Raw genomic sequence first — 25,023 nt, 5'->3', positions numbered from 1 at the left:
CGGTCTGCAGACTGAAAGGTCCCAGGTGCGATTCCGGTCAAGGGCATGTACACTGGCTGTGGGCACATCCCCGGTGGGGGTTATACAGGAGGCAGCTGGTCGATGTTTCTCTCTCATTGATGTTTCTAACTCTCTATCCCTCTCCCTTCCTCTCTGTGGAAAATCAATAAAATATATATTTTTAAAAATCATCCTATATAATAAAAGCATAATATGCAAATCGACTGAATGGTGGGATCTGCAAGCAGGTGGTGCCAGGCCAGCCAAGGCACATGCCAGTGAGTGGAGGGAGGAGACAGCAGCAGGGTGGTGGTGGGAGAGGGGGCAGCGGCAACCAGTGATAGGGTGATGGAGGCTGGCGCCATCCCTTGATAGCCTTCCCAGTTGCCTCCTGCAGAGGCAGACCACAGGCAGGGCAGCAGTGGGGTGATTTGATTCGGGCTGCCTCCTCCCCAGCTTTGTCCCTTGAATAGCCCACTGGGGTCGCCTCCCACAGAGGGAGGTCACTGGTGGCAGTGGTGCAATGGGAGACGGGGCTGGCAGCTTACCACCGTGCTGTCCCCTGATCAGCCTGCTGGTCACTTCCCGCAGAGGGAGGTGAGACTAAGGCTTATGCCCACTACTCATGGGGAGTGGGCCTAAGCCATCAGTTGGACATCCCCTGAGAGCTCCCAGATTGCAAGAGGACACATGCCGAGCTGAGGGACCCTCCCCCTGCATCCTGAGTGCATGAATTTTCATGCACTGGGCCTCTAGTCTTTAATAAAGATCATCTTTACTATTTTTAATTTACAATAAAACCAAATCAGGTTTGATGACTCTCAGAAAGTTAAAAATAGCAAGGGTATTTTTAAGCCTTACCTTTCTTTTCTTTTTTTCTTTTTTTTTCATGAGAATTACTCTTTTAACTTTTCCATTTTTTTCTATACACCCATCATTTTTGTTTTTTATTATAATTTTCCACCCTTTAGTCTAATTTTGAAATTCCAATAGACTTTATTCTTTCACATCTTGAACGCTAGTAGACTATTCCTTCTTTTTTAAAAAATAGTTTTATTGATTTCAGAGAGGAAGGGAAAGGGTGAGAGAGAAATACCAATGATGAGAGAATCATTGATGAGCTGCCTCCTGCATGCCCCGTACTGGGGATTGAGCCTGCAACCTGGGCATGTGCCCTGACCGAGAATCAACTGTGACCTTCTGGTTCATAGGCTGACACTCAATCACTGAGCCACACCAGCCAGGCCTCTTCCTACTTTTGTTTAAATATTCAGTTCTTTTCTCTTTATGATTTGTCCATAAATAATTTATATTTTTATAAGTATATCAATCATTTAAATTTTTTCATTCCTTATTTTCTGTTTTTTATTTAAATGTTAATATAATGGAGTTATGTGATCTTTTTCTACATCTACATATGCAATGAAAATTCATTTAAATTTCTGAATCACCTTTTTTGTATATGACATTATGTATTTCTAAAATAAGATAAATACTTAAGCAAAATTATTATACATAAGTGTGGTAACAGTTTTACAGTGTTTAGCTTTCTTTTCTAACTGTGCTACAAGGTGCAAATCATAGGTCTACAAAATGTATTTCTCAGTGCACTGAGATCATAAAAGTACAAATTATATTACTCTAACCATAAGGTCAAATGGAAATTGGTCCTTATATATGAGGTATCTGTTGTTTATGGGATTCACATTTATTTAGATTAAATTTTGCTTTTATACCACAAGATGACCACAATTTTGTTTATTCAGAAAATTCCCTTGAACAAGCTACAGAAATAATTTATCCAAGTACACAATTAACTTGTATTTTTTATTTTCTATATATATATAGCTTCATGGGAAGTTTCTCAAATAGTAAATTGACATTTGAAATGTTACACTGAACTCAAATGTTAAGATGAAACAAATAACCTCATCTCTTTGAAGGTCAAGTTATAAATTATTCTTGTGATGAAGCAGGATACTTATGGTCCACGCACAAAATCCCAACGCTGGGCTTCTTGATGAAGGCACTTAGACACTTTGGCTTGCTCTCAAAGGAAATGTAGACTGAGTTGTGACACCAGGTTCTGAGTGTTCACTGGAGGTGCAGAAGCCACACCAGGATGGACTTAAACATATCATCAGTTTTTCAGAGTGAAATTCTGCAGTGAATCCTTAATTGTTCCCCAAACTCACCACAGGATGAAAAGAGCATTGGTGCTTGTCACGGCATGGTCTCATTTTTGACTAAAGGAGCCCAGGAAGGGTATGTATGGAGGTCAAACATGGGCACCATCCAGGTGAACGTGCCCAGCAACACCACAGCAACACCCACAATGTTGACGCCAAGTCCAGCCTTAACCTTGAACAGGAGAGAGCATAAATGTCAGTCTCCTAAATAAGAAAACCGAAGGGACTTGGAATACCGTTACAGGATGTATTTACATGCATACTGAATGATTAGAATAAATTGTTGATTTCCTAAAAACAATGAGTTCTTTTATTTCCAAAGAGAATCTGTCCCCAACTAAATGACATTTACCTGCAGAGTTTTAGAGAAGTTCCTCTTAGGAATATACTGGCCATTCTGATAGAGAAAAGAATCCCTTTAATAATCTGCTATTTCACCCTGGTCAGGTGGCTCAGTTGGCTGAGCATCATCCTGTACACCAAAAGGTTTGGGGTTCGATTCCTAGTCAGGGCACATACCTAAGTTGCAGGTTCTATCCCTAGTCCCTTGTAGGGAAGAGTATGGGAGACAACCAATGGGTGTTTCTCTCACATCAATGTCTCTTTCTCTTCTTTCCCCTCTCTCTAAAAATCATTAAAAATATCCTCTTGTGAGGTTTTTAAAAATCTACCACTTCATGTTAAATCAAAATTAGAGTTTGTGGTTTTGTATTTCAGTGGATAAAGTTCAGGTCACTATGTGATAACTGGATCCTTCATAGTCAATATTAATAGTTTACCCTTCAGTATTCTCTTGTTAAGATTTAATAATGCCACATCTATTCATCTTTCTTAGAGTGCCCGGGTTTCTGGTTCTGACATCATCAATCTGGTGTCATTATAACAATCTCAAAGTCGCTTTCTACCCATTGACCTGGCAAACTACTGCCCATGAACTGTTTTTATAAAGTTTTATGGGACAACAACATACCCATTTGTTTCATGTTGTTGTTGAATGCTTTCATGACACAATGGCAGAGTTGAGGAGTTGTGACAGAGACCATTATGACCCACAGAGCCCCCAATATTTATATCTGCTTATCTTTGCCCCTTTGGACTAAAGCAAAAGGTGGACACCTAGCAGTGATTACTGCAGAGATCCCTTTCCTGACTACGCACGTCACTCATTTATTCCAGAACCTCGTTTTTCTTTTTAAAGCTCACATACATAGGACATTTCTTATGTTATGCACATTGTCTTTACCAAAATGATAGTACATGACTTCTGCAAAGGGGTGTTTCCAGGATTTTTATCTTGAGGGGTTTAGCAATCTGTGTGAAGGAAAGGGAGCTGGGACTTAACTTGAAGTCGTATTTGCATAGCAAGCTCCCCGAATTTACTTTGGCTATATTGTTGTTTGTTCAGGCTTGGAAGTTGGCAACCAAAATTGGGAGGAGACTAGACTATTCTCAAGCTACTTCTTGATTATCACTACTTTCATATTTGGCAAAAAATTTCAATGTTTTGTCTCTTAGATTTTCTATTATTATTTCCTTGTGCTTTCACTTCAGGTGCTGCTATTAAATCAGAACAAGAAAGATGATTTTGCATCATTCAGGCACTGAGCCTCATATCTTACTCAGAGCCAATGTCAGCTGCACAAATATTGGTGATAGTAAACAACAGTGCTTGATTGCTAAATTTCATTAGCCCTTTCTCTCTTGCCCTAGGTTGAGTTAGATCTGATCTTGACATGTAAGGGTGAGCCCTTGTGTGGACCATATTCTATGCTTTGCTGATACTTTCAGTATCTCTGTATTCCTGACTATACATGCAATGACATGTTTGCTTCCAGTTATCACTTCCAAACAATACTATGGCCGGAATCACTCTATGACACAATTACTCTCAGAAGCAGAACTCAAGCCACGCTTTTCATAGCCGTTGACTCATGTGTCAAAGGAGAGAGAAGCTAAGACTTCACAAAGATTGGCTCCTGAGCCTGACAGTGTTCTCTCAGCTCACTCACCATGTCAGTAACCTTTAGATGGCCGTAGGAAAAGACGATAGCATTGGATGGATTCGCTACTGGCAGGAGGAATGCAAATGAAGTACACAGAGTAGATGGTATCAAAATATACAGAGGGTTCATGTGAATAGCTTCAGCCTGTTGCAAAAGAATTAAAAAAAAAAGAGTCTGAGTAATATTTTGAGATGCATCAAGCATAAAAATGAGCAAAATTAGAATAACAAACTCCCAGAAGCAGGTAGAAACCTAAGGCATAAAATTATACATAAATGCAATTATAACTTGAAGAATATTTTTCATATAATGTCTCTTCCTCTTGTATATATGCTTGCTAGTGTCCATTTGAGTATTATAGCTCAGTTTATTTAGAAAAATCAAGTTTCATTTATTCCAGAAACTAAACAAAAACAACAACCACTTATTATTTATTGGGCACTAGGTGCTATGCTAAGTGTTTACCTGTACATAAAATATATGTGTTTATATGTAATATATGAAGCTTCCATGTATTATATGTAATGTATAAAATAATATAATGATATAATGATATATATATACATATATATATATATATGTATATATAAATTTTAACAATGCCCTTATGACCAAATAACAGATGAAGAAATCAAGGCCTGAAAAGTCTAAAAGTAACTCATCAAACACACAGCTGACCAGCAGTAGAGCTTAGGTGGGGTCTCAGGCCCCTCTGGCCCCAAAGCTTCTCATCATCCCATGAACTTTACTGCCTCTGTGACATACATACGTTAAAACTTGCTTAGGGATCATCACAGAAGAAAATTAGCATGATTCTTAACTTATTACTTGCCAATTTAAATTTTTTTTCTAACTTGAAGCATCAGCTCAAGAATGCTAACATATGCCCTTTGAGCTAGTAGCAGAAAAATTCCAGAAGGGCAATCCTCTTAATTTAAAGTGTTTTCCTTTCACCAAACCCATCTGTCCCAATAAGAAAAACATTGACTTAAAGCTATGTCTTGTCATTGCTAGCTAGGTGGGGAGAAGAAGGGAAGACAGTGTATCCTTCTCTCTCCTTGCAGACCTGCTTCTTACTTATCTCTGAAAATTCTTCCCTGGGCGGTTGAGAATTGTGTATAAGATATTTAAGCTTGAAGCCTGAATTGTAAACCCAGGTTTTCAATCACTTACTGTATATGAAGCAGTTCTCAGAAATTCAGAACTAATCTGGAGGGGGAAGTGTCAGAGTTAGAGGTCTAAATACTACAATTGTCAGGAAACAGCTGGAAAGGATCTGGGTTGGCCATCCCACTTATCCGCAAATTGAAAATCAGGGTGAGTGGTTAAGATCCTGCTGCTTGATTGTGGAAGAAAAGAGTTCTGCTGAGTTGAGGTCTCCTAAAAGGTAGGAATGCAAATAAGGACCCTTCTACCAGTGATTTCCAGGGGGACCATTCAGGCCCAAAATGATTCTACACCACAGTATGAGAACAGGCAAACCAGAACACTGCTCTTTTGATAAAGAACATAAATGGGAAAAGTGAGATACTCACCAGTGGAGATAATATTGGGAGAAGGAGAGTAATGGTAGCTGCATTGCTGGCTACCTCTGTTAAAGATGTGACCAGCAAACAAGATATCAGAATTATTAGCGACGGTGGTAATGATCCTAGAGGAGATAATTTCTGTCCTATCCACTCAGATAGTCCTGAGTCCTACAAAAACAAATTTACAACATTTGTTATTCATTCATAGTTCATTTTAATGGACACTTTAAATTTATAAAAACACAAAACAACATTATTTTCTCTAAGAACTCTGTTTCTAACATATAATTTTAACCTCTCATATTTTCCTGTGGCTTGGCAGATCTGGGTGGCTTTGACCTGGAGAAGCTCTCATTTATTTTTATTTAACACTACCAATATGTTTTAGAAAGTTTGAATTGTCTTCTATATTTTTCAATTAGATGTTAAGGTTATCTAATTAATATATGTGGACATTTATAAGTAGACAAGAGCGGCCCTTCTGGTGTACCTCCCTCCACTCCTAAATAGTGTTCCATAGAGACAACAACTCTCAACTGAGATTAGCTATTTACAGCTATGTTTAGGTATTTATGTCTATATTTTTTAATTACCCTTTTTCCTAATTTTCGAATTTAGACATTATTTATTGATTCAAATAAGGATTCTGTCTTCTTTCACCAGATCTCATCCACCACACATGTATTTCCTCTCCCTCCATCCCCTTACACTCGTATTTCAACATTTTTTTATTAAATCAATATTTAAAGTTTACCATTATGATTATATAAACATTGTTCATAATAAGTCACTTAATGTTTTGTGATCATATTTTTGTTTGTTTTGTTCTACTGTTGTTTGCCCAGGAAATAATGGCCTCATTCTTTGCTTGGTTTTCTAAGTATCTGTCATGGATTTTCAGCATACTCTCTAGTAAAATTGAAAAACTCCACACAAGTAGACAAACATATTGTTCCATCTCATTCTCCCCCAGGGAGATGTCCGTCCTGGAGTCTTCCCTCCTTCTATTCCTTCTGGACTTGTTGCCCTTCATGTCAATTCTACTGTTGCTGTTCTGAGGCCTCTCTTCACTGGTGCACTATGCTCTCCCCTCCCCTCCCTCTGCGGGAATCCTTTCTTCTTGACGCCTTGTGGTTGTGGAGACCTTCTATAGCTTTCTGAGAACTGGTGAATGGGAGGCTTTGTTTTTGTTTGTTTCAGCATGTCTGAAAACCTCTTTATTTTCTTTTCACACTGTTTTGATACTTGAGCTCTTGTAAAATTCTAGACTTGAAATAGTTATCACTCAGCCAGAAAGTCTGATGACATTCTGATCTTTGATTCATTGTACACAGTACAAAGAAATCAGCTGGATGCAAATTAATAGGTATCTTATTCTATTCGCTACTCCCACCTGGGGAAAGCCTCCGTTTATGAGATTTCACTTAACTACTGCATGTGGGAATTTTATGCCCAGGTCAAACTGGGATTGGCATATGTTAGAAAAGCTCTGATTATCATACAAGCAGTATACCCTTAGATCAAAAGTTGGCAAAATATCCCCTGATATGGATACCAGATATTATGTATGCTATTTGTGATCTTGATTTATATTTTTGTGTTGTTTTTTGTTGTTGATGTTTTACTTTTAGATGGAAAAGTCTGCGTACCATTTAATTTATATTGGTAGAAGTTCATCTTAAAATATAGTTACATATATCATAAGAATGGATTTTATCTATGTTTAGATGCTGCTAGGAAACATTATACCACATACAGTCTCCCCTCCGTCCGTCCCCCCCCCCCCTCCTCCATCACCACTTCTGGAAGCCACTGGGATCATATCATCACACCCAAGGTTTCTAAATTGTACATAAAATGCTTTAATATTGGGCATGTAGTAACTCTTTCAGTCCATGATCTCAAAATCTTTAGTTCTGGGAAATTTCTTGTATTATTTTTGGAAATGTCCTTCTATTTTCTTTTTATTTTTCTTCTTTTTCTTCTCCTTCTGGAACTCCTATTTGTTGGCTGTTGGAGATTTGGAGTTGCTCCTCTAATTTTCTTATCTTTTTTTTTATATTACCTTCTCTTCATATTTTTGTCCTATTCCCTGAGGTAAGTTCATCTTCTTATTGCTACTGAATTTTAAAATTTCTTTTACAACATTTTTCATCTTCAGTGGATCTTTCTTACTTTCTGTTTATCCTTTATTTAAAGAGTAACATTCTACTTATTTTGCATGTCTTTACTGTCTCTAAAATCTCTTTGGGGCTTCAATGATAAATTTTTAAAAATGTCTTTTGCTTCATACATTTTCTTTGCTTTTATGTGTTTCCTTTCAATTTTTCTTGTTTATTACTGGTTGTATCAGAGGCTTCTTCAACTATCTGATGGCCTCGTATAGTCCATTTATGTTTAAAAGGGAGGTAACAAAATAATGGTTTTGAAAGCTCTTTGTGTCTGGTCAACGATTATTAAGAAGAAGAAAAGAATACTTTACTGTAGGTGACTAAGCCGTGAGCCAGCGTCTCATTGATTCAATTTTGTTACAGAGTCAATCTAAATTTTCTACTAGGGGGGGGAAGAGAGCAGTTGCCTGTGTATTCAGGTCTGGAGAGAGTATTTTTGAGGCTCACAGCTCCTTATACACCCTTGAAGCCATCCTTCAACGTTAGTACTGAATTTTACCCCAGCTCTCAGCTACTCTGCTGCTTCTGATTTCTAAGCCCTTTCAGGATGGATCAGATTGTTTCTTGTTGGCTATTCGTTTTCAGGTCCATAGATTTCATCCTTTTCTATTTCCAAAATATAAAGTCAGTTACCCCTCAAATATCCAGCTTCCATATTTTAAATAATATTAACATCTCTTATACATTACTGTTCCTGCTATAAATTCTTTATCTTTATGGATAAACACTTTTATATTATTGCCATGTCAGTGGGGGAGCTGATAAAAATAGTGTTCAATTCTTCCATTTTTTTAACTCAGGAATGTGTGAAAAAGGGAGAGGAGGAGTTATTCACCGGTAAGAATTTGAGAGTGCCTTCCAGAACACGGGAGTTCAAACATGTTAAAACATATCAAGGGACACTTAAGAGAGAGGGAACTGCCATGAGGTGAATGCTATGTCATTGTTCCCAATTAGAAGGGATTATATATAATTACATATAAATATATATATATAGTTACATATAAATATAGTTACATATAAAATATATATATAATTACATATATATATATAATTACATATAAATATATATTTATATATTTATTTATTTATGGACATTTTCCTAATTACAATTTGGGACAAAATGTTAAGAAAGTTAAGTAACTGTCTTCAAAACTTCATGAAACCGGCGCGTGCTTGCGGCCGCGTGCGTCACAACCCTGTCCTGCCCCGCCCGTGCCTCCTGCCCGCTGGTGGGTCCCTGGGCAACGGCGGACTGTGTGGCCGGTGCGAGGGAGGTCTCGCGTGAGGAGACCACGCGGGCCCGGGGGCGAGGCCGGTGTGAGGGAGCGCGGAGGGCGGAGCTGGTGCCGGACCCGCGTGCCCCCGCCGCCGCCTCCACCGCCGCCATGAGCCACATCCAGATCCCGCCGGGGCTCACGGAGCTGCTGAAGGGCTACACGGTGGAGGTGCTTCGGCGGCGGCCGCCCGACCTCGTCGACTTCGCCATCGACTACTTCACGCGCCTGCGCGAGGCCCGCACCCTGTGCCCAGTCCCTGCCGGAACCCTGGCTGCCCCGACGCCTCCCGCTTCCGCCGCTGCGCAGGCGCTAGAGGAGGAGGAGCCAGCGGGCCTGGGCGTCGCAGAGGCCGAGGGCGAGGGCGAGGGTGAGGGCGAGGAGGAGGAGGAGGCGGCGGAGGCTCCCCCTCGCAGTAGAGCAGAGGGTCAGAGTCGTCGAGAAGCCGTGTCTGCGGAGGGCTACGACCCTGACGCCGAAGAGGAGGGGGATGCGGAACCCAGGGTGGTTCACCCTAAAACCGAGGAGCAGAGGCACAGGCTCCAGGAAGCTTGCAAGCACATCCTCCTGTTCCGGAACCTCGACCAGGAGCAGCTCTCCGAAATCCTCGACGCCATGTTCGAGAAGGTGGTCAACCCGGACGACCACGTGATCGACCAGGGAGACGACGGCGACAACTTTTACGTCATCGAGCGCGGCACGTACGACATCCTGGTCACCAAGGACGACCTCACGCGCTCCGTCGGGCAGTACGACAACCGCGGCAGCTTCGGGGAGCTCGCCCTCATGTACAACACGCCGCGGGCCGCCACCATCGTGGCCACGTCCGAGGGCGCCCTGTGGGGCCTGGACCGGGGCACGTTCCGGAGGATCATCGTGAAGAACAACGCCCAGAAACGCAAGATGTTCGAGTCGTTCCTCGAGTCGGTGCCCCTCCTGCAGTCCCTCGAGGCGTCGGAGCGGATGAAGATCGTGGACGTGATCGGCGAGAAGACCTATAAGGACGGGGAGCGCATCATCGCCCAGGGCGACAAGGCCGACAGCTTCTACATCGTCGAGTCCGGCGAGGTGAGCATCCTGATCCGGACCAAGACCAAAGGCTTGGCCAAGGACGGCGGCGGGGCCCAGGAGGTGGAGATCGCCCGCTGCCACAAGGGCCAGTACTTCGGGGAGCTGGCCCTGGTCACCAACAAGCCCCGCGCCGCCTCCGCCTACGCCGTGGGCGACGTCAAGTGCCTGGTGATGGACGTGCGCGCCTTCGAGCGGCTGCTGGGGCCCTGCATGGACATCATGAAGAGGAACATCACCCACTACGAGGAGCAGCTGGTGAAGACGTTCGGCTCCAACGTGGATCTGACCGACCCCGGGCTGTAGGTGGGCCTGCCGCACCCACCCACCCCAGCGTCTTCTCGGCGTGACCCCCTGAACCCGACGGTCAGCCCGGGAACACGCGGGAAAGCAGACACCGCGGAACTGTTGCCGCTGTGGCCATCACGGCTGCATTAGGACACTTGAAAGTGAGCACTAAAGGATGATGATGGGTCGAGGGTCGGCCCACACCCCTCCACTTTCCTCTGAAAGCCTGTTAATTAGACTTGTATAACGAGTATTCCAGCCCAGTTTCACCTCTCTAGTTCAAAATGGCATGTCTCTCCCACAATTTAAAGTGCCTGACACAGAGCCCAAAGTGTAAGCATCCGTCTCCCTTTCCTCTCCCGCTGCAGCTGCTGCTGCTCTGGGAAGCCACCTCGGGTCCCTGCAGCCTGTGGGAGGCTGTCCGCCCCTCGCCCAGCCTTTCTCAGGCGAGAAAACTGCAGCTTCCCTCTCGTGTGGCCTCCGAGGCGTGCACGCACGCTCACAGTGGCAGCCTCTGGTTTCACAGGGGGGATGCTGGCCTTGGTGGCGGAGACTGAGGCCCTGGGGCTGGTTCTCTGAGCGGAACGAACGCTGCACACTGACAGCTGCCTCCAAGCTCGCAGGGATGCTCAGGGCCTGGCCCTGCCCGGCCCGCGGCTCAGCACGGAGCTCGCTGACCAGTCCTGGGGGCCATGTTAGAGCAGAACCTTTGGGTTTGGTACATCCTTCAGGGAGCAGAAAGGGAAAGTTTTCTGGTTGGGGGGTTCTTTTCGTAGATTTTGTTTTGTTTGATCTGTGCAGTTTGCATGAATAAATTCTGTCCCTTTGTAAGAAAAAGAAAAAAAAAACTTCGTAAAACCATATTTGCCCATAATCAGATTTATTAAGCTCTTGGCTTCCACCCCATCACCCAAAGGAAGGGCTATTCTGAATATTCCTAGAATAGTAGTCCTAGGATTTTCATAGCAAACTAGACCTTCTTCCAGGGGTTCCCCATCCTTCCAGTGAGAGAGCTGACTGCATCAGACTAGGTCCATATCTTTTCATTTCCTTAAACTTTGCTAGACTAGAATCTGGCCAATGCTTTTAAAACCTCTTTTGAGTGTCCAATCCAGACAGATATTCTGGGGAGGAAAGATGAACATAAGTTCATATTTAGGCCAGAATTGCTGATTCTGATTTCCTCACAATTCAAATGAGCAGGCAGAGGCATGAAGGTTATTGATTCTGAGAAACCAGATCTGCTGGACTAGTGGAAAAGTCTATTTGTCTTATATTTCTCTCACTTATAATTGAGAAGTCTACAAGGCAAGCCAAATGTAGGCTGAAAATGACTTTGTAAGTGGCACTCAGGATTTCATCTATTACTAAATCTTATTGCTGAAAGCTCAGTATCCAAATATAATACAGAAAAATTGACAATAAAATCAGTCTCCCTAGAGATTATTAAGAAGAGAACAGAACAGGTAGTTTTTTGCCTTGAGAAGTGTAAAAATTTCACTTCCCAGAAACATCTCTCTATACAAAACATCTCTCTCACCATCATTTTTATTTTGATAACAGAATAAGAAAATGGAACAGCCATGATCTTTGAGTGTTTCACAGAAGGCTATAAAATCCAGAAACAGATTTTTAATTTGTCCAAGAGTAGAGGATTTTTATGGAATTTTTGAAGCAATCTTATAATGACCAAGACAATTTCAAGGGACAGTAACTTTCCCAGATAATCTACTTTCTGTCAACTGGATAGATAGGCCAAGAAATAGCCAACTCTAAACCACCTATGGTTTTACTTTTCCTTAAAATTAGAAAGAATACAATGTTAGCCATGGTTATGTGAAATTCTCTCAGGACTTTATTCCACAGATATGTATTTATTACCTCTAATATATTTAATATGTAATAAATAATATAATAAATAACGTAATACATTACTATTATTTCTTATTGTCCTTCTTTGACAACATTAGGACCATGATATATTCCAGAGAACTCTGAGAGCTACTAAAATCCATCATGAAATAAGGTAAAAATATAAACGAAAAATGTTTCACTAGTAGTCACCATATGTATGATTTTTTTTCTTATTAAGCTAGTCTAATAAGAATTAAGCAAGTCTATTTCATGAATTAAGAGTTCTAACCTTCTATGCTTTATTTCTTTTAACATGCATCACAAAAACTTATGCTTGGAGCCTGTAAAATGTTTTGAACCCTGAACTCACCTCATCTGTGTAATATACTTACTGTATGGGTGTTGAAACCTGTGTCATTAAAATGATAGGATGAAATTGAATATAACAAAAGCTTGAATGTCCCCATGTTCTTTTTTGGAGTAGCCTAGTTAATTGTTAAATATCTTACACACAGCCCTGGCCAGTGTGACTCAGTGGTTATGGTGTTGGCCCATGCACCAAGGCCTCACAGGTTTGATTCAGGGTCAAACCTGGGTTGCAAGTTTGATCCCCAGGCCTAGTTCGGGCATTTATGGGAGGCAACCAATAGATGTGTCTCTCTCATATTGACATTTCTCTCTCCCCCCACCTCCCTCCCTCTCACTGTCTCTAAAAATTAATGGGAAAAACATTCTCATATGAGGAATAACAACAACAACAGCAATCTTAGACACAGATTATTACCTTACAACCATCTGCCAAGGCAAACCCTCCACCAACAAGAATGACTATATCCCAGGGCATGAATGACTGGAATTCTTTCCAAGTAATCAGTGGAGCGTAATCAAAAGCAACTGCAAAACAAAACCCCTACAGTTATACATTGCTTAAAATATGATAGGAGATTGTTTTCTTCATTATTGTAATGGCCACCTCAGAAGGAGTTTTCACTACTCGTATGTTGTTTTAGGGGGTTTGATCTGGACTTTGAGCAATTTCCACCTATGTTAGGTGGAAGATTATATTACTTAAACAGGTCATAACTTGGAAAAATCCTTTACATTATAGAATGAATTTAGATAAATTATAACATTGTCATTTATAATACTATTCATTGATTCCACTAACATCTTTGTCTACTATGAGTAAAACAGTGTACTGGACTACATTATTCTTTGCTATGCAAACTATCTGTAACAGTCCAATGGTTCTAATAACATAAGTGTTGCATTATTATTCATTAGTATATATTGGACTATTTTATTATTTTTTCAAATAGCAAGGGGGAGAGCATAACAGGCCCATCAGGATTCCAGTTTAAAATAATTCAAAATTCAGGTTAAATAATTTAAGCATCATTCATGAGACTCTTAAAATACTCATAAATTATCTTAAAGATATCTCTTTATATTCCTATTGTCTTCATAGATTTATTGAGAAATAAGATCATCCATGAACACATTATGTCCATTTATCATTTATATGTACCAGTTAGCCTTCTACCTGGTGAGATTCTAAGGTTACTAATTAGCTTCCTTCCCATCCCTTTTCCCTAAACCTAAACCAAACATACTCTTCACTGTTGACAGAAAATTTGCTATTTCTTAAATTAAGACCATATCTTCTGTTAAAATACAAACATCTTTGAAGTGTACTTTTATGTAAAATGTAAGATAATACATTTTATCTGTTATTTAAAACCTACTATAAATGAGTCTATCAGGGAGAGAAATTATTGAAGAATAAGATGAGAGAGAATGGGAGAGAGGGGCAAGGCTCTGTCTGAGGGGTACTCAGATGTTGGAGCTAGGGTTGTTAAGTCAAACATTAGTTCCTCAACACTTGCCCCTGCAAGGCCCTGGGGCTTAGATTGCAATGGTCAGAATTCTCAGGGTCTCATAGAAATCATTGCTCTGTACTTCAGCCTCTCTTTATAGTGCACTTTGAGATGTTCTAGTCTCAATGAAGAATGAAAGGCATTTATTTCTATCCTATACTGTTTATATTTGTCAGGACCTAGGGATCAGACTCATTAGTCATTTATTGATTCTGACTCAAGGATACAGGTGGGCCAATCCAAGAGCATGAATGAATCCCAGTTCCATCCGAGAGAGAGAGAGAGAGAGAGAGAGAGAGAGAGAGAGAGAGAGAGAGAGAGAGAAGGAAAACCAACAATAAAAAAAAAAACACATTCTACTCTACCAGACTATTTACAAACAATTTTAAACCATTTGTCCCACACTGACAACATCTGAATCTGACTTCCTAAAACATGATGTGTTAGTATTCAGATGTGGATGAATCCTATGTTTAAGGCGTGTTTGTGACTGTGTGTGGGTGGAGTGCATACACATAAATATGCACACATGTTTGTCCATGTGTTATAAAGACAATGAGTGCTCCCTCTGAATACCTTTTCTTCCAATTGTGACACTAGGTTATGAGCTAGTGTAGGGTTAATCTGCACTTTTTTCAGGACTATTATGAGTTTATAACTTCCTTGAAACTCCTCACCTTTGTAGATCCTCAGCATTTAGTACCAAGGGCTCATCATGAAGTAATGATTTGTTCCTAAGTTTGCCAATAGTAATGTTAATTCTGATTATGAGAGGAGAAGTGAGCTTATCAAAGACCAAATAATATCACTCAGAGCAGAGTCCTAACATGGAGCATAAGGAAATCTACTTCTCACTTCTGCAAAGTAGGATGATCCTTCTTTTAAGCAGAAAGATGTGTGCTGCCTGACTAGAGGTTGCAGTGTGCAAACTGGAAGTGTGTCAACATGTCCATCTTTTTTTCTAAATGCTAACTGAAACCAGTAGAATTTTGTATATTTTTGCTCTTCTGTCAAATTCATTTAGAATTATAAATAATACTCAACCAGTTTCTCCGGTAGCTGTAGTTTTGGTCAATTTCTTAGCAGGGATAATAAAGAACAGGAGTCCTACAAGTAAGGCAACAGTTGAGTCTGTAGCAAAACCAGGATACCTGGAAAAGGACAAATGTATTCATTAACAAATGACATCCCGAATTTTTGGGAATGAAAGATTAAGTGACTGTGTTTATATCATACAAGCAGTAGTGGTGGCATAGAGTATTTATTTTGGATAGTGTGCTCTGAAAATCTATGGATTTTCTACTAAATGATTTCCCACTAAATGATTTCCCACTAAATTATTTAGTGGAACCAAAAATATCAGACCATGTTTCCATTGTTTCCCTATACTTCTTCTTCTCCTTCTTCTTTTTTCAAAACCATGTATACACATGCTGACCTACAAGGCCAATATGGCAAATTTCCCTTTTGGTAAAGCTCACAGTTCTGGTAAATAACCTTTTCTTTGAATTATTTATCTTCATTATATTGGCAGAGAATTGATGTTGAAACAATTGTTAGGCTAGGCAAAGCCTCCTATAATTGATTTATAACATCCTAGTATTGAATTGTGGCAAGGTATGAATGTTTCTGGAGTCCTTGAAAGCTCTTTTGTAAATTGTGAAAGTGAATGATCTGTTTTTCTAAGATATAACATCTGCTTCCATGATTATAAGCCCTAGCCATATCATACAAATGAAATCAACCCATTTAATACTTTGCACCCTATGAAACTTAATCAAGAGCATTAATTATTAGAATGGCTTCTGAGATGCTCATAAGTGATCACTGTTCAAATTAAGAGTGATTCAGGAACAGATGGGGTTTTAGAATCACGAGGCCATTCCAACAAATAAGACTGATTCCCAGAAGCCTCATCAGTTAAGAAGGACCTGGAGACTAGATATGAATGAAACATAAATAATTAGAATTTGGTTATAAAAGTCAGTCATATTCAACTAGTGAATCTTTGGATTCTGAGACGAAATCCTTACAGCCTAAAGGTTATTTTGCTACCTTGTCTGTCACTCAATGATGCAGGCATGTTATAGAAGCTCTTTACTCCTGTAATTTACTTGAACAAATTAAAATCAAGAAAATGCATTATATGATTCAAGCTGACAATTTATAACACAGTTTGTTTTTCCTAAATGTACATTTTTTTTCTTGCATTGTTGGGTAAAAATAGCTACGTTGGTGTAGTTTATTCAATAAACTTAACTAATATTTACATTTTCATTATTCCTTATTTCTTTTATCTCTGTTATAAGTTACAGTTGGATTTTTTGCCAAATTAGGTCAGGCATCATGTAATCTGATTTTGTTTTTATGAAGACACATTGGACTCAGTCCAAGCTCAAACAGATGGAATGAAAACATTAGGTGGTTAGCTATAAATCTTAATCTCTCATACTAGCTTTGGAACATCTAAATGCCTAAAACCTCTTCATTACAAATATATTCCATAAATCAAGCCATAAATACTGAAATAATTTATATTCCAAAGATTTTTAAAACTATCATTATTTTATTATGTTTATTTTTATTTTAGTTTTCATTTGTTCTAAATTAATTCAGGTTGCTTCAGTATTACAAAAGGTGAGATTACATAAATTTCATTTGCTTTTATTTATATCTTTAAATCACTTCCTATCTCAAACCTTTGTTCCTTTTATTATTGTTTTATCTCAGAATTCTAGGTAACATGTACACCTGTCCAATGCAAGTACACTATATTTTTCTGCTATGAACAAAACATCTCCTCAATTACATTCTCCTCCTGTAAGGAAAAGAAATTAGAAACTGATTACATTGAATTTACTATTGGGATTTCAGCTTTATTTTTATTAGCTATTGTTTGATTTCATTTAGTTCTTACACACTGGTGTTTAGAAAAGACCCTCCTTACCTAGGATGGTAGAAGAGGAATTTTTAAAAGGTGGAAGAATTATTTTTTATATTGGTCTAGTCCTATTACAAAACTACATATTATCATCAAACTTTAAACAGTCATGTGTTTTCAATAGCTTGCACTGAATAATTGGAAGCTGTCTTTTTTTAGACCTCTCAAAATGAAAAGGTTTAGTCTTAGGGGAAACAAAAAGTGTATAAAGCTAAAGCAGATTCTTTGAAACATGCTACCACATTGCATTGCTACACTTGTATGCTCACTAGGAATTTGGACTCAGATTTTGCAGCCTTAAAAAGTGCTGGCAATGCCTGTATAACCAGAAGGCTCTGATAAAAAAAAAAAATTCTTTATTCTATGTGGGAATAATATATTTGACTCAAACAATTTTGGTTTCTGCCCCCGAATACATTGATGCTTGGTGGGAGGTATGAGACAGGAAGTCCAAATCAGAGATCTGTTGAATTTAGAAACTAGATTAATTCAGTAAAGGATAGATTGGGAACACAAATCTCAAAACCCGAGTATATATAATCACATGTGGGATGGCTCTTAATTTAGAAAATTATGCTTCCATCCCCCCCTCCCACCCCAGCCCAGTTCACATGATTCAGCATTGACTGCTGGTATGTAAGACTTTGAAAGTTAAAATTAACTCTGACCCAGCTTCTAACAGAAGTTTGTAAAATCAGGTTTATTACTTAAGGGAATTCCTTACCTAAAAAATAGGGGCAGGCATGGGTTTATGGTGAATTGGTGTTTAATTGACACAAACAGAGAAAAAGACAAGATACTGAACCAAATAAATAATCCCCCACAGAAGTAAAAAAAAAAAAAAAAAAAAAAAAGTGAGTCGGCAAAAATCACAGAACATGAATTCATACCAGGTTATTAAGAAACACTGAGTGACATTTTACATAATAAGCCTTTAGATTGCGTTTCACATAGGGAGAAGGGCAGCACCGTTCTAAGGGCTATAAACTCCATTTTATCCAGGAAGAAATCCAGGGACATGACCTGCCCAAAGCCAGTGGAAGAGGCAGGAATGGAACTCAAGTGGGGTGGCTCTAGTCTATACTCCTAATTGCCATGGAATATGGCTTTCTGGCAGATTGCATTTCTAATTTTGTAGGAATGGAAATAGCCTTGTCTAAAGAAGCTTGAAGTTTAGTTATATTGGGTAGTGTGGTTGTCTTATCTGAGGCTTTTCCTTGGATTTCATTCCTTATCATTTTTTTTTAATTCCTGAAAGGATTAGAATTAAGAATTCTTTTCAATTGAAAGGGCAGAGAAAATCTCATACAATCCTCCAAGAGTTCTAGGAATGGCTTAGGACACATGTGTCAAACACAAGGCCTGCGGGCCAAATCCAGCCCGCCAGGCCTTGCAATGTGGCCCGCACCGCGCTGTCATCACTGCACTCCGCTGTCAGTTTATGACATTGTCAGTTTATGACTGTTCAGTAAACCATTCGGCCCGCGATTTAGGCTGGATTTTAGATTTTGGCCCCTTCTCTGATTGAGTTCGACACCCCTAGCTTAGGAGAAAAGCAGAGTGCCAAAGAGGAAGGGCTGACACACATCACAGGTAATGCTTACTCAGGAAAGAGTTCAGACCAGCCGGGAAATAACCCAGGATCTCGGCTAAACCACAGCAGGGCCATCACAATGAAGAGGACCAAGGTGATAATTTCCTGATACCTGTAAAAACATTTGCAATCCTGTAATTTATTTTCTCAGCCAGGACATTTGTAGAAACTCCCTGAGCTGTTGTCAGGAGTAATCTCACCAGAACACCAAACATTAAACACTGGATGTGTTGATAATTCAAGCGAATCAGTGCATTTAGAGAAGGTCTTTGCTCTGCGGTGGGTCTGTCAGCTTCTTGCCCCCCTACTGGTAAATTTTATGTAGAGAAAGTTTGTCTTTTGTCACGTGGAGGTTAACACTTACTTACACAAAGGTAGCACACCCGGGGCTGTTATCAAGTATTAAAAATACATTACAGATAATTATGTGTTTTTGTTTTTAATAAATACTTGCAGTATGAATTGTGTGTGTAGGGTGTGTGTGTGTGTGTGTGTGTGTGTGTGTGTGTGTGTGTCTACGCGCGCATGCGCGCACACAGCAATCTTACCTTATTGGCCCAAGTTTTTTGTATTCTTGTTTAATCACATCACCATAAGCCTTTTGTTCCTCTGATTTGGTCTTTCCACATTTGAACATCTCCTTAAAACTGAAAAGAGTGATTAAGCCAATTAATCATAAGATTCTCTCTTTCAGAAGATACTTGCGTGAAAGCTTCATATATAACGTAAATCTGAGCTTTTCACCTATACCTCTATCTCCTTCTTTGAATGTCCCCTCCCCCCTTTTCTGTTTCTGCCCATGTTGCTCAATATTCCATGCTTATTTTTTGTTCCATATTTTCCAGGTCATTTTCCACTGATCTCCTCCTTTTCCAAGTCCTTTTTCACTATTAAAATTCTCCCATGTTCCACTCATCTCTAATTTAACACCTTATCATGTACCTATTATATTTTTAATATACTCATTATACATTTTGATTGTTAATTGTTGCAGATGAGTGAGTTTTATCTCACTAGTTAGATCAATTATTTGAGGGCATGAACAGTGTCATAGATACTTTCTTTGGCCTGATACCTATAAACACTGCCTGACACGATATATACTTGATTCATCAACTCAACAATACTTTTGTCAAATTTATGAGTCAGTTGGTTGTCAGACCCATCCATTGTTACAAAAAGGTACTAAACTCAAGTTATACTCTAGGGCCATGGTCAGCAAACTGCGGCTCACGAGCCACATATGGCTCTTTGGCCCCTTGAGTGTGGCTCTTCCACAAAATACCATGACTTGGGTTAATTTATTTTGAAGAAGTGGTGTTAGAAGAAGTTTAAGTTTAAAAAAATGTGGCTCTCAAAAGAAATTTCAGTCGTTGTACTGTTGATATTTGGCTCTGTTGACTAATGAGTTTGCCGACCACTGCCCTAGGGCAAGGAGGTCACATACACTGATCATGGATGTAGTCCAATCTGGATCTGTTCTCAGAACTAAAATCAACTCGATCACATTTTCTTTCTTCAAGTTTTTTTTACCTCTTATGTCCTCATAGCCTCCACTAGATAATTTTTCAACTTATTTCCAATAGTATCTATCAGTTTATATTCTTTCTAGCTAATTATCTTAGTGACCTTTTTCCTGGTGACTAACTTTTCTGTCCTGGGTCCAGGGTCTTCATAACTTTGAACAATTTTTGTGTGAAGAAGGGCTCTACAGCTATATATTTTTTTTAAGTCCCTCCAGAGGAAGAAACAAATGGGAAGTGCCTATATTCTTAAGGATTATCTCTTGGACTGTCTATGAGTAGCTTCCTTAGATTACATTATATGTAGGTGTAAAGAATCATGTCTGGATATCTAATGCAAAGGAATTGAATTCTGGATCTCAAAGAGATCTGTATGCATATGTTCACTGCAATATTATTCACAAGAGTCAAGGTATGGAAACAATTTAAATGTCCACCAACACACAAATGAATAAAGAAAAGGGGTTTATATGTACAATGGAATATTATTTAGTCATAAAAGAAATAAAGCACTGATGCATGCTGCAACATAGATGTACCTAGAGGACATTATGCTAAAATGAAATAAACCAAACTTAGAAAAATAAACACTGTGTGATCGCTCTTATATGTGGAATCTAAAAAGCCACAGTTCTTTCTATGTCAATCATATCTCAATAAAGCAGTTTAAAAAAATAAAGCTGTAGTATTTTCTTTTGTAAAATTTCTGGGGTAAACATGGACATCTATGAGGGAGTATATAAGAACATATGCATACATACACACACACACACACACACACACACACACACACTGAGTGGCAAGATTATTATGATCTATGAATGCATAATAATCTGGCCACTCAGTATATATATTAGAGTCCCAGTGCATGAATTAGTGGATGGGTGGGGGTCTCACCAGCCTGACCCGGGGGGGTGGGGGGCCAAAGGGCAGTTGGCCAGCCTGCTGTTCGAACTCCTGATTGAGGAGACAACTTGCATATTAGCCTTTTATTATATAGGATATACACTGAGTGGCCAGATTATTATACATTCAGAGATCATGTATACTGGTATTTATTTATTTTCCTGTGACACTGTTATTTAAACTTGTTTGAACTATAACTGCTTTTGAAGGAGCAGAATTTCCTCAATTCTTTGGTAATTTATAATCATAAAAGCTCAATATGCTAATTAGACTGGACAGCCAAAGGACCTTCCAGACGGACTTTTTGGACGAAGCCGGGCCTATAAGGTCCGAGGCAAGCCACAGTGGCTGCGAGGGCTGGGCCCCTTGCACGGATTTTGTGCATTGGACCTCTATTACATTCATAATCACTGTACTGTACACACTCCAACCATGAACATAATCACTGTACTGTACACACTCCAACCATGAACATAATCACTGTACTGTACACACTCCAACCATCAGCATAATCACTGTACTGTACACACTCCAACCATGAACATAATTGTTGCATTTAAGATCAATTAAATTACTGACTAGTCACAGTGTCAAAATTTTACCCCTTGTCACTAATATAAATGCTATTGTAAGAGTCTAATCTATGGGCCTTCTTGAGAGCCATCTGTAGAATAGAAATGTGAAGAAAGAAGTGAGTCTCCTTCGAAACTACTTCCCAGCCTGTAGACTGTATTTATATTTTGCCATAACTTTGGTTGGGGACCATAAACAGTTAAGTCGGAAGCCAAATTGGCTTTGCTGTAAATGAAGGTTAATGCCTTCACAAAGGAACTGATGGAGCATCTGACAACGCGTCAACCTCTCCATTTAAATAAGTTTGGTGGCACTGATGGATGAGCTTCTTCGTCCGCAGGATGTTGGGATCATTTATAACATGAGAGTTAACTGTGTTAACAGCCAGCACACTAATCAGAATGTATGGTGGCCTGCCAGAGGAGTGGCTGATCCTTTCTGTTTGTCGATCTAAAACCTCTGCAGGTGAACACCCCGACAGACTGAAAAGGACACTGAAAAATGAGCTGGGGCAGGAAGTTGCGCAGTGTCTAACCGACAGTGGACAGCAAGGCGACTGTTTAAACATGCCCCTGGCTGTGATTTATGGACTTTGCCTAATGTCTGCACCTCACACTTTTTTTTCTTCCCCTCATGGAAAACACAGTTCCACAAATCTTCCTTTACCTTTTTTATTTCTCCCTTTTAAATGGGGAGGCCATTTCCTAATGATGACGATAGTTGCATATATATATTTTATAAAGTCATTTACATATAGCACAAAAAGAAGGAAACAGAGGTGGGTCTGCCTGTTCCATTGGTTTGGGTGTCCTGTCCCCTGCAGCCTGCATTGCTACCTGTACAACTGACTGACTAGACCCCCGGAGGCGTGGCTTTCAGGAAGGGGCATTTAGTATGCAGCTGGCTTCTCCCCACTGATGCCCACCTGCTGAAGTCAGTGACGTTCCACACATTTGCTTCAGCGGGAGCACTGCCACATGCTGCTCCCACAATCTGGACAAAAATATTTTTCAAAAAAAAATCATCAGAACCATCTCCCCACTACTAATACAATGGCAGCGGTTCTGGGGGAAAACCAGGAAGAGGAATAGAGAGGGGAAATATCAGTCCTTATGTGGCTTGACTTGGAAAATGCCGGTGTGGGCACGGAGCAGCACCTGGTCACGGTATTTTGCTTTTCAAGGGAAGTACAAAGAGCTGGTGCCAGGCTCACCTGCTTGTGGGTAGCATGCTGTTTTATTCATTCGCCCTTGAAGTTAATTAAATAAAGCCCCTATAAAAATGAATTTGAATTGCTTTATTTTTCAGGAGAAAATCCTCAAGGTTTGACAGACAGCCTCTTTCCCTTCCTTTTTTTTTTTTTTTTAATATTGTTTTCTATGTTGAATAGATAAGCTACATTTTCCATTTTTCTGTGAAGCCCTTTATAATTTTAAGTACTGGCTGCCATTTAAGTCATGTGTCATTGGTACTTATGGATCACCAAGTTCAGTCCCAGCCAAGGTAACGTTTGCAAATTCTCCTTGATTGCGTACATTTAACATTTTAGCAGCTCTTGATTGGTCAGTGTTTCTTGCCTTGTCTTCTGTGTGTTCAATGTGGTGTTAGAATTACAACACTGGAAGGGATGTTACTGATCTTCCAGTTAAAGTGTGTTGTTTTGCAGTAGAGGATGCTGAGACTGAGAATGGATTGGGACTTGCAAAGGTCAGTGGTCTGGCTTGGAGAAGCCATAGCTTTTGTCCCTGGCCTCCTGATTCTGAATCCAATGCTCTTGGCACAGAGCTCTCTCAGACCTTTATTTCTTCAAGGACATATCTGTTTCAGTGCTAGGGTAAAACAGGAAACCCTGCATGTTACAGTTGGACATACAGTAGCTCAATAACCTGAGGAAATCCCCACATTAAGCCAAGAAGAAAGGCAACACTACTTCAAATTTCATTCCTCATCCAAATGAGCCCCTTATGCTTTCCTGGCCTATTAACATGTTATGTATTGAGGAAAGGAAACCAAGACGGAGTTTCCACAAGCTCTCTTCTATAGTGAACATAGTTTACATGGTACTCTCGACTATTCTTAGAGCATGTGCTCATGCTCTCACCTATTTCTTGAAGCTGCATTTCTGTACTGTACTGTACACACTCCAACCTTTGTGGGGAAGAGCAATACAGAAATGCAGCTTCAAGAAATAGGTGAGAGAGCAGCAGAGAACTCAGAACCCAGACACCTTCATTTACCTGAAGAACAATTTACTTACTTGAATCCCAGGAAAAGCCACTGAAGCCAAATCCAGGATAAGAGTAGAATAATAATAGCAGCAGGAAAGGAAAGCAAAAACCACGATCCAAAGTTGATGCATCGGCAGTTAGGGTAGCGCCTGTGGGGAAACATGGAAAAGCGTTTACAGAAGAGGCCAAGTGGAATCCCTCTGGATGGCAGTTCACCCCTCCCCTGTGCCGCCAGCCGAAGTAAGATGATGGTGAGGGTGTTCCCCTTTAAGAATGGAAGTTAGCATTTCTCCTTTTCTCTTACTCTTCACTGCGTAAATTTGTCCCCTTGACTCAGTCTGTAAGGATGTGCTTGTGAAAGAACCCAGCACAGTACCTGCTACTCAAAGGCACAGGAAATGGGTGTGCACGGGTGCGTGTGTTCTGCGGTTAGTACCAAGACCACGGATGTATGGGTGAGGAAAGACAATAAGCAGACATGGGAACAGATGAAGATTAACAGAATTTCTGCTGCCATGGCACCTAGGCATCCCAGGTACCTAGGAAGGGACTCTGACCCAGCCCATATTGTCTCTCAGAGATGTTTTCCTCTATTTCTTCTGCCCCAAAATCAACTGTAACCATCAGACCAGACATAGGTTAGTCCTTTCTTCCTAGAATTAGACGGTGCTTTGGGTCTCAGTCAAATGGAGTAAATCTGGACCAGAAAAAAAATTAATGAACAATTCTGTGGGAAACATCAACTTTGCCTTTGTCTCTACTAGTTATTTTCAGCTTTTTAGCTCAGATAATAACAAAACAACAGCAACAACAAGAAAAAGTTGTTGACTCAATTTGTAAGGACGTGTTTGTGAAATGAGGAACACAGGCAATAAACAGGTATTCATATAATGAATCAGGTACAAGCAATGTGTCCTTGGTAACCTCACTCTCATGATTTGGAAATTTAATTCATATTTTTATATTTTTATTTTTTATTTTAAATGTATTTTATTGATTTTT

General features: G+C 39.9%; 2 protein-coding genes across 2 annotated transcripts in view; one reads left to right on the top strand and one right to left on the bottom strand.

Moving 5' to 3' along the window:
* Positions 1–1,139: 1,139 nt before the first annotated feature.
* The window catches only part of SLC13A1 (solute carrier family 13 member 1), a 77,724-nt gene continuing 53,840 nt past the window's right edge, over positions 1,140–25,023 (bottom strand). The window contains exons 8-15 of the mRNA XM_084897674.1: positions 24,051–24,170; positions 19,340–19,438; positions 18,802–18,903; positions 15,301–15,407; positions 13,164–13,273; positions 5,728–5,889; positions 4,199–4,336; positions 1,140–2,361 (exon numbers count right to left, since the gene is read on the bottom strand). Coding sequence (XP_084753800.1) covers positions 2,224–2,361; positions 4,199–4,336; positions 5,728–5,889; positions 13,164–13,273; positions 15,301–15,407; positions 18,802–18,903; positions 19,340–19,438; positions 24,051–24,170 — 976 coding nt within the window. The 3' untranslated portion in view covers positions 1,140–2,223. The remainder of the gene's footprint in view (positions 2,362–4,198; positions 4,337–5,727; positions 5,890–13,163; positions 13,274–15,300; positions 15,408–18,801; positions 18,904–19,339; positions 19,439–24,050; positions 24,171–25,023) is intronic.
* Positions 9,281–10,543, top strand: LOC311629306 (cAMP-dependent protein kinase type II-alpha regulatory subunit-like; the record flags this gene model as incomplete). The annotated part of the gene is made up of 1 exon (XM_084897292.1): positions 9,281–10,543. One exon carries the CDS (start codon positions 9,281–9,283, stop codon positions 10,541–10,543), a length of 1,263 nt encoding a protein of 420 aa, XP_084753418.1.

The sequence above is a fragment of the Pipistrellus hanaki genome (genome assembly GCF_964339955.1).
Source record: "Pipistrellus hanaki genome assembly, chromosome: 10".
Classification (NCBI taxonomy): Eukaryota; Metazoa; Chordata; class Mammalia; order Chiroptera; family Vespertilionidae; genus Pipistrellus; species Pipistrellus hanaki.
The sequence above is the reverse complement of the archived record's forward strand: the minus strand, read 5'-3'. Positions and strand labels throughout refer to the sequence as shown.